General features: G+C 36.7%; 1 protein-coding gene across 1 annotated transcript in view; it reads right to left on the reverse strand.

The window, feature by feature from the left end:
• The window catches only part of LOC150091372 (uncharacterized), a 75,901-nt gene that overhangs the window by 9,424 nt on the left and 49,894 nt on the right, over window positions 1–16,583 (reverse strand). The window contains exon 3 of the mRNA XM_090383523.1: window positions 13,084–13,156. Coding sequence (XP_090239649.1) covers window positions 13,084–13,156 — 73 coding nt within the window. The remainder of the gene's footprint in view (window positions 1–13,083; window positions 13,157–16,583) is intronic.

Consider the following 16,583-nt stretch of genomic DNA (forward strand, 5'->3'; position numbering starts at 1 on the left):
TACCATATACAGACTACAGATATAACATCAAAGCGAACAGCAAGGAACAATGGTGAAAAATATGGAACGAGCAAACTTATAAGAAACTTTTTCAAATTAAACTAGTTTTAAAGCAGTGAAAGAGATGTCCGAAAAGAAGAAGTAACCCTTGCAAGGTTAAGGATAGGACCTACATATCTTACTCATTCCTATCTGCCTCAGTGTAATCCAGTGCCATGAGCAACAAACACGTTTGTTGTACAGGGCATATCTGCTACTAGATTGTCCAGCCTTTATAAATGAAAGAAAAATAGCCTTTAAGTCTGTAACTAAAATACAAGATTCCCTTGCTGTGGAAAACATTTTAAGTGAAGAAAGTAATATAAAAAAAGTCTTTCACTACCTAAAATTAATAGGCTTTTATAACAGATATAATATACAGTGGATTCCAGTTATTTGGACCACTGGTTAATCGGGGCAACTGTGTATTTGGGACAAATCTTAAAGAACAGAACACAATTGAGAAAATAGCCAGGGTCACTTAATTGGGACAATATGCCGCTTAATCGGGGCAGGAGACTTTTGCACTGGACTTTACCCTACAATTGTCTCTGACCGAACTACGAGGTATGGTCGGATTTCTGGAGGTCACGACCATAAAACAATAAAAACAATTGGCAGTCACCTGTTTATTGGGTTTTTCTGTTAGTGCAATCTATCACAAACGGATAGTAAACTCAATCTTATTGAATTTGCAATAATACCGACAGCTGGAATTCTGTGGGTTTTAATGATGAGTTTTAATATGAGTGAGGGAAAGGATTTTGGTCTATTTGGCCTGTCTGCATTGCTCAGAAAACTTCATATCTGACTGCACAATTACTTCCAGGTCTTTTTCATTTTCTACCACCTTAAGTGTAGTACCATGCAGTTGGTACTTTTCTCTCGGATTACTTCTACCCATATGCAGTACTTTGCATTTATCAAGGTTAAACTTCAGTTGCCACTTCTTAGCCCATCTGCCCAAATTATCTAGATCCTGTTGCAGTAGCAAACTGCCATTACTGTCATTAACAACCCTGCCAACCTTTGTATCATCTGCAAACTTCGACACTAAGCCTGATATACCTTCATCAATATCAATGATAAATATACAAAACAACAGTGAACCCAACACCGAACCCTGTGGGACTACACTAATAACATTAGTCCACGAAGAGCAGTGCCCATTGATTACCACCCTCTGTCTTCTACCACTCAACCATCCTTTTATCCATTGTTGAAAGTTACCCTTAATACCATTCTGCTCCAATTTGTGCTCTGTAGCCAGGTGGGAATGAGCAACAGTGCGTAGCACACAGTTCTTGTTTAGACTGAGGTTCGAGCCTGTGATCACCAAATATGGAGGATGCGGAAAGGTCAGGGAATGACCACCGCATATCCCCGGAGCAACATGGCCTTAGCTGCTAATGCTCCTAAAAAAAAAAAAAAAAAAAAAAGATCCTTCCTAAAATGAGGCCTCCAGACTGTACATAGTATTCAAGGTGTAGCCTGACCATTGCCTTATACAGAGGGACGATCACCTCCTTCTCCCTGCTAGCAAAATTCCTGAAATGTTAAAAATAGATACGTACTGCGCAATTACTCCCAGGCCTTTTTCATTTTCTACCACCTGAAGTGTAGTACCACAGTTGGCACATTCCTCTGGGATTACTTCTACCCATATACAGTACTTTGCATTTGTCAATGTTAAACTTCAGTTCCACTTCTCAGCCCATCTTCCAAAATTTTCTAGATCTTGTTGCAGTAGCACATTGCCATTACTGTCATTATCAACCCTGCCAACCTCTGTATCATCTGCAAACTTCGACACTAAGCCTGATATACCTTCATCAATATCATTGATAAATATACAAAACAACAGTGGACCCAACACCGAACCCTGTGGGACTACACTAATAACATTAGTCCACGAAGAGCAGCGCCCATTGATTACCACCCTCTGTCTTCTACCACTCAACCATCCTTTTATCCATTTTTGCAACTTACCCTTAATACCATTCTGCTCCAATTTGTGGCACCTCTGTAGCCAGGTGGGAATGAGCAACAGTGCATAGCACACGCTTCTTTATTAGACCGGGGTTCAAGCCCGTCACCACCAATTACGGAGGATGTGGAAAGGTCATGATATTTATGCATGACCACCACATATCCCAGAGCAACATGGCCTTAGTTGCTAATGCTCCTAAAAACCAAATAACAAACAAACAGCTCCAATTTGTCCAGTAGTCTTCCATGCACAACAGTGTCAAAAGCTTTCTTGAAATTCAAGTATATTATATCAAAATTATTTTTTGCATCCAGTTCCTTTGTAACCACATCATAATAACCAATCAAATTTGTCAGACAAGACTTTCCCTTAACAAACCCATGCTGTGTCTAAATTATTGCTGCATTCTTATCTAGATGATCTTGCAATGCATCTTTAACCAGTGACTCCATTATTTTACCCGGAACAGAAGTTAAACTAACTGGTCTGTAATTACTCGTGTCACCCTTCAATCCCCCCTTTGTGAATTGGGGATACATTTGCACATCTCCAGCCCATGGGGACCTCCCTTGAGTCCAAGGATGCTCTCATAATTATGGCTAAGGGTTTGCTTACTTCCTTTGCCACCTCCTTTAATATAACTGGATAGATCTCATCCACCCCAGGTGCCTTTCTTATGTTTAACTTCAACAATTTCTCCTCCACTTTGCTCTGTTATTACAAAATCATTAAGCACCCTGCTACAATTTGATAACCTTCTGCCATTTTCAATCCTTAATAACTCCTCATGTGTAATGTAGATGCAAAATACTCATTCAGTTTGTTTGCTATCTGAGCAGGATTATCAATAGTCGAACCATCAATATCAAGTAGACCAATCAGATTCATTCCCTTCCTTTTAGAGTTAATATAAATAAAGAAATCCTTGCTTTTTTTTTTTTAACATCCTTTGCCAAAGATTTCTCGTAATCTGCCTTCGCCTGCCTAACCTCCTTTGTGACTTGATTACAGACTAGCTTATATCTTCCATAGGCTTCTATGTCGCCTAATAATTTATATGGATCCCATGTATTTTTCTTCTCTGCCACGAATCTCAGTAGTTCATTTGACAACCATTTAGGCCTAAACCTTGAACAATATTTCTTAATAGGTATGAAACTTTTAGTAGCTTCCATGATTAATTCCTTGAATGCTTCTCACTTAGAATTTGCTGTTGGTAACATCATCAGTTGATCCCACTGTACAGAATTTAAAACCTGTCTAAGACCACTGTAGTCACCTTGTCTTTGTCTGTGGATGTTGATGTCATGCATATGCAACTAAAACTGTGAGATTTACTGGCTGGCTCTGAAATCTAACTGCCATCATTCTATTATTAATAGGATTGTATACAAGAAGAGACCTTGAACATTCCTTATTCAAATGACAGCGACACCATGTTCTTTTATTTGGTCACGTCCAGAAAAAAACAACCAAAAACCCATTTCTGGTTTTGAAATTACCTTGTCCTGTCCACATGACTTCAGTTACTCCTAAAATGTCAATTTTATACCTATCCATTTCATTGATGACCATATCTATCCTGCCTTCTTTTAAACTTTTTACATTCCATGTGGCCACGTTTACCCTCTTCTTTCTTAAATTTAATTTTGCAGAGCACACAGTGGCACCCGGGATCTGGTTAACAGCAGTTTTTGGAGTTGTTTTTGTTGTGGTCTCTGTGGCATCAGATAATGTGGTGGTATGCCAATGCCTAAGAAATGCTTAAGTTTCGCAAGGTGCAGCTTATGGAGACTAGGCACCTGCGAAGTGATCTAATTGAGGTGTATGAGGCCTTGAATGGAATCCCATTACCTTCAATGGTAACAGGATTCTTCCTCTTGCTCAAATTACTCACCTGAGGGGGCATAAATTCAAATTGAGGAAAGACAATTATAGAACAGATGCATGGAAATTCGCCCCTTTAGTCAGCATTCCAAATTTGTTCCAACTATCAACTACCTTTAGCCAGGTGGAACAAATAGTTGGAACAAACTTCCAAGTTTTGACAAACATTTGGAGTGAATAGATGTGTGAAATGAGAAAGGAGTTTTTTTTTTTTTTTTTTTTGGATGATGCTATATAAGCTTGCTTTCGTGCATCATATGCCTTACTAATGCTAATGGTGCCTCCGTAGCCAGGTGAGCAGGAGCAGCAGTGCATAGCACACGCTTCTTGATTAGACCGGGGTTCGAGCTCATGCCCACCAGATGCGGAAAGGTCAGGGAATGACCACCGCATATCCCTGGAACAATATGGCCTTAGTTGCTAATGCTCCTAAAAACCAAATAACAACAACAACTAATGCTAATGCCACAAATTTACAATGGACCACTTTGAGAAATACACTGATGTTCAAAGAAAGTGCATCACCCCTTAAAATTATAACTTTCGCCTGAATAACATAAGTTATTGCATCAGATAAGATCGACATGCGTAGGTGATGATGTAATATTGCATCAGCTGTTACTTTCAGCTATATAAGCACGCTCTGCAAGAGTTGCAGTCATTCCTTGCTTGTATCAGGATGGCGAATTACATGCAGTTGACACCACGAAGAAAGAGTGCTATTGTTGTTTTACGTGAGGAATGATGCTCTTCCCATCATATTGCTTATAGAGATTCTTGTAATCAGTCGACAGTGAGTAGATTTCTTGCCAAACTCAAGAATATTGGTTCTGCTGATAGGAAAAAAGGAACCATACGCAAACGAATCTCTATGCCAAAACAGCACCATGTTTTGAAGTGCTTATGCCTTAAAAACCATAACGCTTCTTCGTCTGAGCTGAAAAGATAATGGGAAGGACATACAGGAGTGGTAGCAAGTGCAGTAACAATCAGAAGATGCCTCTTCAAAAAATAACTTGTAGCATGTCATCATAAGAAGAAGCCCCTCCTCACACAAAAAATGAATAAGGCCCGATTAATTTGGTGTAAGGAGCATGTCAAATGGACACCCGAGCAGTGGAAGTCAGTTATTTTCTCAGATGAGAAGAAATTCAACCTTCATGGCTCTGATGGGAGACAAACGATTTGGCGTAGACGTGGTGAAGAATACCATCCAGACTGTATGATGTCTACAGTGAAATTCCCTACCAGTCAAATGATATGGGGGGTGCATTTTGTATCACGAAGTAGGTCACCTGCAGTTTATAAAAGGTTCTGTAAATGCCAATGGATACCTGGCTATATTGGAAGGCAAACTGCTGCCAACCATTAGAGACCATTTCAACCTGCATCTTTCAGGACAACTCTGCTCCTTATCATCGGGCAAAAAGTGTGTGTGTGTGTGTGTGTGTGTGTGGTTGTTTATTCACGCATTAGCTGCTACGGCTATAGTGCGCCTATTCATAGGAATATCAGAAAATAATTAAGAATGAAACAGTTCAATTTCATTTCAGTTCTGAAACCTATTCATAAAAGATTATACACTCCAATTTGTTTCAAAAAGCAGAAAAGTTCCTTAATATTTGCCTCCTCTCCAATGAAATGATGTAATGTCAATGGTTCTTGAAGATTAGCCAGATTTTGAAGTACTGAAGTACGATGTGGTTGATAGTTGTGAATCAAAATATGTTTGACTGTTAGAAGTTCAGAGCAGTGTGAACACTGAGGAGGATCATCGCCTGTAAGTAGATGGAGGTGAGTCAGATGGGTATGCCCTATTCAAATCCGTGCGAGTACCACTTCTTCTTGCCAAACTATCTGAATGCATGAGTGCCATAATTTTGGGTCCTGTTTCAACTGGAAAAGTTTGTTATTTGTTTCTTTATGCCATAGCTCTGTCCACTGTGCATGGTATGCTGTTTATATTATGATATTATAATCAGAAGCTGGAATGAAGACAAAGGTTAAGTCTAAGGTTGATGGATTTTTAGCAGATATATCAGCCAGTTCATTTCCTTTTATGCCTGAATGTGCTGGAATCCAGCAAAACTTCACTAGACGATGATCAATTTGCAATAGCAAATTCCTGATTTTCATTAAAATATGGTGATTCTTTTGAGAGGGATTCTGTATTGCTCTAATTGAGCTGAGAGAGTTAGTGTAAACTATATATTTTGCAGATTGATGTAGAGTCAAATTTTCTAGAGCTAATTGTATTGCATAGAGCTCTGCTGATACTCAGGTGGAAGGGAAGCTGATATGATAGCAGAGGGAAACACTGCTGCTGCTCCAACAGTTGAAAGAGATTTGGAACCATCCGTATATATCGGCAAGAAGTCAGCACAGCTTTCAATATCGCTAGCATGGAGTTGTTGCACATTCAGTGTCGGTAGGTGATTCCTTCCCCATACATAGGTCAGTTGAGGAAACGGGGTCAATGGTGGACGAGAGTAATTTTTTATTTGTTGCCTATTGTGGAGAGGAACATTCCAGTTCTGTGATATTTCAAGGAGCCGTAGGCAAGCTGGTCAGATTTTACTTGGTTTATTTCTGTAGTGGTGATTAAAAAGTGCCCCTTCACGGTCAAAAAAATAAAAATAAAAACAATTTAAATTAAAAATTTAAGAAAAAATAAATTATACAAAATTTTTTCATACCTGGATAAAGTTTAAATCGTTGGTTTGCAACACTATTGGATTTGAATAAAATATCAATGTTTTAAATGACAGTAAATACGGCTGTGTCTTCTATCGCCTCTGTCGGTAGTTGGTAAAATCAAAATATACTTTGGCATTTGTCAATTATGTAAATAATGTAGTAGTAGAAGTAGTAGTAGCGGCATGAGATGCAAGAAAGCAAGTTTATGAGCTTATGCAGCATCAGCCAAAAAAAAAAAAACGCACCATTTTCTCCAAATGCCAGTCCAGTTCCTCCTTAAATTTATTTAACCTATCAACTTCCACAACAACAGATGGCAGTTTGTTCCAGCAATTAACCACCCGCTGGCTAAAGGCAAATTTCCGCACATTATTGTACATCTGTCTTTTCTTAATTTGAATTTATGCCCCCCTTACGTTCGTAATCTGAACAAGTGGAAGGATCCCATCAGAATTCAGTGTGCTCAACCATTCAAGGCCTTATACACCTCAATCGGATCACCGTGCAGGTGCCTAGTCTCCAGCCACTGCAATTTGCAGAACTTAAGCCTCTCTTGGTAAGAGGATCACTTCATTCCCCTCACCAATCTTGTTGCCCTTCTCTGTACACACTCAAGCAAATCTACATCCTTCCTAAAATGAGGCCTCCAGACCTGTATGCTGTACTCAAGGTGTGGCCTGACCATTGCCTTATACAGAGAGACAATCACCTCCTTTTCCCTGCTAGCAAAATTCCTATACATCATTGACAAAACCCCATGACCAGTCCTGGCAGCCTGTCTGCATTGCTCAGAAAACTTCATATCTGACTGCACAATTACGCCCAGGTCTTTTTCATTTTCTACCACCTTAAGTGTAGTACCACACAGTTGGTACGTTTCTCTGGGGTTACTTCTACCCATGTGCAGTACTTTGCATTTGTCAAGGTTAAACTTCAATTGCCACTTCTTAGCCCATTTGCCCAAATTTTCTAGATCCTGTTGCAGTAGCACACTGCCCATTACTGTCATTAACAACCCTGCCAACCTTTGTATCATCTGCAAACTTCGACACTAAGCCTGATATACCTTCATCAATATCATTGATAAATATACAAAACAACAGTGGACCCAACATGGAACCCTGTGGGACTCCACTAATAACATTAGTCCACGAAGAGCAGAACCCATTGATTACCACCCTCTGTCTTCTCCTACTGAACCATCCTTTTATCCATTGTAGCAACTTACCCTTATAATACCATTCTGCTCCAATTTGTACAATAGTCTTCCATGTGCAAAGTGTCAAAAGCTTTCCTGAAATCGAAATATATGATATCAAAATTATTTTTTGCATCCAGTTTCTTTGTAACCACATCATAATATTCTCAAATTTGTCAGACAAGACTTTCCCTTAACAAACCCATGCTGTGTCCCATTCCAACGATGTGGCAACGTCGGAATGGGAGTGCAGGTCTAGCTCCTCTAAAGCATGTTAGCTTGGCGTAGCTCTCTCCGTTTGACATTTGAGGTTATGTATAGTTGAACATTAAATAGTCATTCGTTCAGTGAAGTGTACTGTTCAGGTGCTTCGTTTCTTCACTGGTAAGTATCAGAAAAGTTTACTAAATACTAAATAAATATAAGTTAAATCACTCTCCTGAAATATTTTGTCGGCACGTAAATTCAATCGTTTTTTGCATTTCCTCGAAATGAGCCATAATAAAAATAACTGGACACTTGTTTATTTGAAGTAAGTGGTAGGCACTAGTAAGCAGCGTAAGCTATAAGCTTGCCCACTTGACAATGACAACTAACCTAATATGGTGGTGGATTTTTTTTTTAGGTTTTTTTTATTTCTTTTCAGATTAAATAAATACCTAAAAAAATGTCTGGTAGAAAATATAAAAGCGGAGCTGAAAAACAAAAAATACAATTAAATAGAGAAAAAGAAAGAATTAAATGTGACAAAATTTCAAATTTTTTAGTATTGGAAAATAAAAATGAGAATCTAAACGATGTAGATGCAGTAATAAGTGAAAGAGAGAATAACTTAACCAAAGAGAAACAGAAAAAACAACAAAATGTATATAACAATAACAAAGAATTACTAGAACTAGAATCATGACCAAAAACCTGTAAAAATGTTGACGTTGACGGACATTCAGTACCAGAAAAAATATACAAGATCTAGACGACGACCAGTTCTCTGAAGTCTCTGTTACTGTTTTGCAAGATAGTGATAAAGAGGCAGAAGAGGCTTTAGAAAATGCAGAGTTGCTTGCTAAATATGTTGACGTAGGTTCGTGGCCTACACAGTTAAATGATAATTTTATTAATCACTGTCTCTCACATGAAATGACTTATTTCCAAAATAAAGATCCAAAAAATATATATCCAGTTTCAATAAGGAATTACAAAGAACAAAACAGATCATTTTCAAATAAGTACTTTATGAAAAAAAATTAAAAATGGTCAATTACTGGAAAGATCTTGTTGTTGTTGTTGTTGTTGGGTTTTTAGGAGCATTAGCAACTAAGGCCATATTGCTCCGGTGCGGTGGTCATTCCCTGACCTTTCCGCATGCTTCGTATTTGGTGGTGACGGGCTCGAACCCCGGTCTAATCAAGAAGCATGTACTACGCACTGCTGCTCCTTCCCACCTGGCTACGGAGGCGCCGGAAAGATCTTGGTTGTGCTATTCTACCAGAATGAGAAGTGTTTTTTGTCTAGTCTGCAAACTTTTCTATAAAATCCCTTCTCAATACACAACCGGATTCTCTGACTGGAAACATATGGGACCTTGTTTAGAAAGTCACGAAAATTCTAATGAACATAAGAAATCATTGTATGGTTTACACGTAAAGAAAATAAGTCTGTTATTGACAAGCAGTTGCAGGAGCAACTAAGAAAAGATACGGAATATTACCACAATGTCCTAAAACGTGTTATTGCGGTGGTGAAATATTGAAGTGTAAGGGGCTTAGCATTCAGAGGTTACGAGGAAATATTTGGCTTTCCGCACAATGGTAATTTTATGGGGGTTTGGAATTACTAGCAGAGTTTGATCCATTTATGCACGAACATATCCAACAACGAGAACTGCGACCAAAGCCTTTCACTTCGTACTTATCAAAAACAGTTTATGAACAAATAATAGAGATTATGGGAAAACAAGTAATAAAAAGAATTATAGCTGAAATAAATAGTGACGATGCAAAGTACTACTCAATTGTGATGGACTCGACCAAGATGTTACCACAATGACCAGCTAGCTATTATAGTACGATATTGTTTTGAGGGAAAAGTGTATGAAAGATGTGCATCTTTCATCAAAATTAGTAGTCACAGTGGCTTATCTTTATTCAATTCCTTACAAGAATTTCTAGAAAAAACATGGACTGCCACTGGATAATTGTAGAGGACAGTCTTTTGACAATGCTGCAAGTATGTCCGGCCGATACAATGGCTTGCAAGCACATCTCAAACAAAAAAATAAATGCACTGATTATGTGCTGTGTGCTGCACATTCCCTAAATATAGTTGGTAGGGAAGCGGTTAATGTTGCAACTCAAATTGTTGTGAAAATTTGCAACTCAAATTTTGGAGTAGTGCAACAAATATATGTTTTCTTTTCTGCAACTACCCATAGGTGGGAGCTTCTAAATCGTGAAACAAAACTAAAATTTTCAATAAAAAGTTTAAGCCAGACTAGCCGGTCTTGTCACTATGATGCTGTTAGAGCTTTAAAAAATAGTTACGGTGATATCATGAACATATTAAAAACGTTTAGTGACAATATGGATGAGAAACTTGATTTTCGAAGAGAGGCACAGAATTTATATAATAATTTGGCAAAACTTGAAACTGCGATTTTAACTGATTTTTGGGAAGAAATTTTAGAGAGATTCAATTTAGTTAACAAAAAAGTGCAGACCCCAGGCTTAGACATATGTGAAGGTGAGAAATTAATTACATCATTAGAAGCGTTCGTGAGCAACATACAAGAACAATCAGATCACATCAGAAACTAAACGAATATGAGGAGACAGCCAAAAAATTAAGTACTAGTGTGGAAAAAGAATACAGTGATTTAAAAAAGAAACGTATTACTTCAAATTTTTTGGATAAATCTATAGAGAAAGTTTCACTAAATGGCGCAGAAAAATTTAAATGGGATACGCTAAACGTTGCATTAGATAAGTTGATTATGGATTTATACAGAAGAGTCTATGGGGAATTTAGCAAAAGATTCAAATTTTTAATGGATTTGCAAGACATTAATATTGAAAATATTGACTTGGAAAGTGCATGTAATGTTGTTGATTATTATTCGGATGACATAGACGAACATTTTGTCAATGAATGCATTCAGTTAAAATCCTACTTACAGACTAAGCCAGATTCATACAACTCATGCGGTGATATATTCAAGCTAATTTATGAAAAGAAACTTGTCGATGTTTTTCCAAATTGCTATACAATCTTAAATTTTTTTGGCATTGCCAATCACCAGCTGCAAGGCGGAGCGATCCTTCTCCAGGATGTCCTATATAGAAAACAAATATAGGACAACAATGACGAATGAAAGATTACATTATTTATCAATTCTTTCCATAAACTGTGATTTAACAAAAGAATTACAATGTGATGATCAAATAAAAGAATTTGCAGCACAGAAATGCAGAAGAGTTACTCTTTAACTGTCTTTAATGTATTAAAAATACTTACATTATATAACTCTTAGAATGTTTTATTTATTTTATTTTTAAGAATAAGTATTATTATTGTTTTTTTTTCTTAGTCTTTATTCTTGAACTGACAATTTGTTGTTTCGTTTTTTTGTTTGTTACTAAAAGTAATATCTAATACATTTTATTTATGTTTGATATGTATACAAAACCTTTTTTCATTATAACTGTATATAAAAGTTTGTATATCCAAGTGCATCAAATAAAATAAAAAAGTTCTTCAATGTCTGTTGCCTATAATTTTTCCTATTTAAAAAAGGGTAAAAAAACAGTTTTTTGACAAGATGGCGAATGAGTCGCCACAACTAACTCAAACTTGGGTTAATTGGGTAGGCCCCCAAATAGTGTTAATACAGGGCCCCCAAAGTTAGCGGTCCACCCCTGCTCATGAGCTTCAATGTATAGATTATGAGTTGGAGATGTCCTATACGCACCAATTGAAATCTGCAGTGCATTATGTTGAATAGGATCAAGCCAATGTAGTATACTCCTTCGGGCAGAATCATAAGCTGGAGCTCCATAATCTAAATGGGATCTAATCAATGCTCTATATAAGAGCAGAAAAGTGTAAGTAGGCACTTCTGCAGTTACTTTAGCTTAATTTTTGCATTAGAGGTTCAACAATAATGTGTTTACATTTGTTACAGGTGAAAAAATGATTGGAAGAAGGGTCTATTACAACTCCTAGCTTGCCAGGAAACAGCCCGGACCTGAATCCTATAGAAACCAAAGACCCTTTTGTGAACTTCAGAAAGCCATAATTCATGTTTGGAACCACAAATTATCAGTTGATTATCTTCAAAAATTGATCTTGTCAATGCCTCAACAGTGTGCTGCTGTCATCAGGGCCAGAGGCGGTGTTAGATGACTTTCATCAACCGGTGAAATACCACCACTTTGCTTATTGGAGGCTTGAAGTGGTAAAACCCATGTTTAGTCTCTAGAGCAAAGTTTCCGGCATCCCCCTCTCTCCTTCAACCCATGCACGGTACTAAGTACTATAGGTTTTGATACCTTTCGTGTTTGGGGTTTTCATAAAAAAAAAAAAAAAAAACTAAATATTAGTTTGCATCTGGTGAACTTTTCATTTTGTTTTCCATTCAAAATGATAAACTTAAGCAAACTGAGGGCTTCCGATTACATTTCAGCCATAATTATCGTGTTTACAAAAACTGTTGTATAAAGGTTGCAAATGCTCATTTTGGAATATTTTGAGAGCACCTGTCAAATATTACTTAGCTTTGCCTTAACTATTAATAAATATCTTTTGTTTATACTTCTATTTGTGATGCTAGTCATTTAGTCATTAATGTAACCCATTGCGAAAAGGGTTAGAAATGTGAAATTCCTAGGTGAAGCATTCTTTGAACACTAGTGTATATTATTGAGTATTGTAACAAAAATTATTCCAGGTGTAGCTTGAAAGGGAAAACTTTTATAAACAGTTTTATTACTTTAACACATTGAATACAAACTGTGGTTTAATTAATTGTAATAAAGGAGTAATAGATGTAAAAATTGCAGTGCATATATTAATATTTTGGTGCTTATTTGCATACTGTATAGTATTCTGTGTCTATACTACTGCTGAGCAATTTTCTTTTTCTTTTTTTTCTTTTTTTTTTTTTTTAAACTGGAATCTTATATAGTACACTCATTTGCACATTAAATAAACTGACATTAATTATACAAAGTTCAATAATTTTTCCCTCATAACATACAAAAGCTCTCTGCCAACTTACCTGTTGACTCTTTTTATGTGCTTGCTTTCCATTCACTCGAATTTTACCTTCATAAAAGTATTGTTGCACTTTACTGCAGAATCAAAAAATTTCATGTTAATTTCAGTTGATTACCAAATGCTGATAATTATAACCATCTTTCTTATAGGAAATATCTCCTATATTTCTATAATAATAAATATTCTCCAGATATTTATAATATATATTTCGGATCATTTGGAACTTAAATTGAAAATAAAGTATACTGTGCTACACTTATGTCTCATATTTGTTTAAATAAAATTGGTATGGTATAACTGCATTCAATTTTCAATCATGGGGGATCCTTCTGCTCCTACCAAAGACCAGGGCTGAGCACTAAGGCTTGGACTTGTGTTCAATGTAGACACAAATACCATTATCCATGGTTCTAAGTTTTATTTTTCTAAACTGTAAATCATCACTCCAAAAGACAAATTTGCTATACATTTAAAAAGCTGAAACGCTGTCACGACAGCTTTTCGAAGTTAATGGCTTCTCATCAGTTGGTGGGTAGCCTCTATTAGTGAATGAATGCTGAACTATGAATAATGTATTTTGTCTAAGTTAACAACCAAGCAGTGCATCGAAAGAAAATCATTTAAATATATAACCACTGTGTACCTTTAACCCCCCTCCTCAGAACTGAGCTACATTTATCCCCATGAAATGCTATAGTACTGTCTTATATTATTATTCAAAATATTTTTGATCTGCTTTCATAACATCATTAGAAAATGTCTTTCCCTAAGATTTTTAATATAAAAACTTGCTTCCTAATAATCCTATGGAATAACAGGAACCATCTGTAAGATCAGTGAAGCTTAGTTCACTGATCAGCAACCTTTTATATTATTGGTAAATATTTGTTTTCTGCAACACCTTATGTTGCCAACATGTAATTTTTTCTGCAACACCTTATGTTGCCAATATGTAATTTTTAATAAAATCAATTGCAGCTCCACCAAGCGAGTGGTTTATAAACTTGGCATCCTACGTTTAGTATATAAATTTTGTCTATAATCATTAACGATATCAGCAGTCAAAAGAGTTTATCATAAAGCAATATAGCAGCACATTTTAAGAATGGGCCATGCATTTTTTTGTGGTAGTACATGGAGTTGAACTGACAATGTGCATACCAGGAATCACTTAAACTACACCAAGGCCAAATAAATATGCAAATAAAAAAATAAGCTTATGGCCTATAGTTCATCTTTACTTAACTTTGTAAACATTGGCCAAAACCTTAATACTCTCATCAGTTTATGAAGAGTTTCAAATAATTGCACCTTTTCTTCACACAATCATTGAGAGCTTTAAGAATAGTCTGGTATATTATTTTCTAGTATCTAACTTTTTTTAAAAAAGTATTTGGAGTTTATTTATATATTGGAACCTGATAAGTGGTTTAAAAAACTTGTGATGGCTGGTCACCCAGTGACTCATGGGTGACAAGATGCTGAACGTTGGATTAGTTCAGCGGTTCCCACCAGTGGTTCACAAATCCCTAGGGGTTTGTAAAAGTGTTCCATGGGGTTAGCACTAAAAATTCTGTAATGGCATCTGCTTAGATTTACATAGGTATATTATTGTAAACTACAAAATAATAAAGTAAAATAAAATTAAATAAAAAGTAAAGAATTGCCAAAGAAAGAAACCACGTCTCCCACAGTTCCTTTAGTATCTTACAGTATATCATGTTAAATAAATAAGTTTTCCCATACTAAATTTTTTTAAATTCTCAAGGATCATTGTTATGTATAGGTACTTTTTTTTTTTTTTTAACCTATAGTATAGTACTCAGTACCGTGCATGAGTTGAAGGCTGAAAAGATGAAAGAAGATACTTATTGGCATTAGCTGTGAACTTCTGTAGATTGTAATTTTCAGGAAATACATATGAAGGAAGGTTGTTCCAGAAAACAGAAGTTGAATGAATAAATGAGGAAGAAGAAAAGTTGGTTCTGTTGGATTGAACTTGGACAGTAAAAGGATGCTGACTGGTTGCAGAATGTGTTGAGACAGAGACAGAGAGAGTGTTACAGACGAGTTGAACTGTGAGAACTTTTGAGATTCCATTCAAAAGAGGGCAAATGGTAAATCACCATTTACCCTCTTTTGAATGGAATCTAGAAGACTGAGAGAGGTTTTGGGGATACCACCCCCAGATGTGAGAACAATATTCCATGATAGGCTGGATTTGCGATTTCTACAGTCAACTGTTTGGAAGAAAAGGGCAAAGGGCAAAAGAGAAAACCAAGTTTTTTAGATGCAGGGGTAGCAATATTTGTAATGTGCTTGTGACAAGAGAGATTAGAAGTCAGGGTAATCCCCAAAGATAAGTGGAGTAAAAGAATCCTTTTTGCGAGGTATAAGACAAGACTGAGTTTTAGAAGGATTGAAATCAACTAAGTTGTCTTTGCCCCACTGGAGAATTACCTGGAGATCAGCATTTAAAGATCTGGCAGTGGATACTCGAGAAGTTGAAGCTGTTTGAGCAGGGCAAGGTTTCTCAAACTGGAAGATGGAATGCAATGTGCTATCATCAGCAAAACTACGGATAGGATTTCCAGTCAATGGAAGAAGGTCATTGATATACAAGAGGAAAAGAGTGGGAGAAAGAACTGAACCTTGGGGAACACCAGCATTAGTGGAGAAGTTAGAAGACAGAGAGCCGTCTACCATCAGCTGCAGTGAGCGGTCGGAGAGAAAACTGGATAACCAATACCAAAAACCAGTTGGCAAACCATAAAGTGGAAGCTTGTTTAGAAGACTTTTATGCCAAACATGATCAAAAGCCTCTGAAATGTCAAGAGCAATGGCTTGAGTTTCACCAAATATTTCCATTGAATATGTCCATCGATGGGTAACATAAGCCAGAATATCACCAGTGGAATGAAACTGACAGAATCCATACTGGCGATCATTGATCAGATGAAAGATTTCCAGATAGTTTAAAAGTTAGCAATTAATTGATTTCTCCCTTAATTTGGAAGGAGTAGAAGTAATCACAATGGGACGATAATTGGATGGAAAGGATTTGTCACCCTTTTTAGGAACTGGCTGATATGAGCAAATTTCCAAGCAGAAGGAAAAGCACCTTTGGAATAAGGAAGTGAAACAAGACGACACAAAACAGGAGTAAGTTCAGGGGCACAGGTTTTGAGAACAAATGGAGCTTTCTTAGCATCAGATTCATCAAAATACTTCTGACATCCTTTTGACATAAGACCACAGGAGGCATTGAATGGAGTGTACTGGGAACAGTTTAAGGTGATTTACCAAGATCATCAATACACAAGTTTGAAGAAAAATAGGATGCTAGCAGGTCAGCTTTATCTTTGGTTGATGTGGCAACAGAACCATCTGGTTTTGACAGAGATGGACAAAAATTGCAGCCAATAACTTTGGCAAGGGACCAGAATGCTCCGTTACCATTTGGACAAGAAGCAAGTTTTCTACTCTTAGCCTTGTTTGAAA

This window comes from Mastigoproctus giganteus, chromosome 1, assembly GCF_048544385.1.
Source record: "Mastigoproctus giganteus isolate SK-2022 chromosome 1, ASM4854438v1, whole genome shotgun sequence".
Classification (NCBI taxonomy): domain Eukaryota; kingdom Metazoa; phylum Arthropoda; class Arachnida; order Uropygi; family Thelyphonidae; genus Mastigoproctus; species Mastigoproctus giganteus.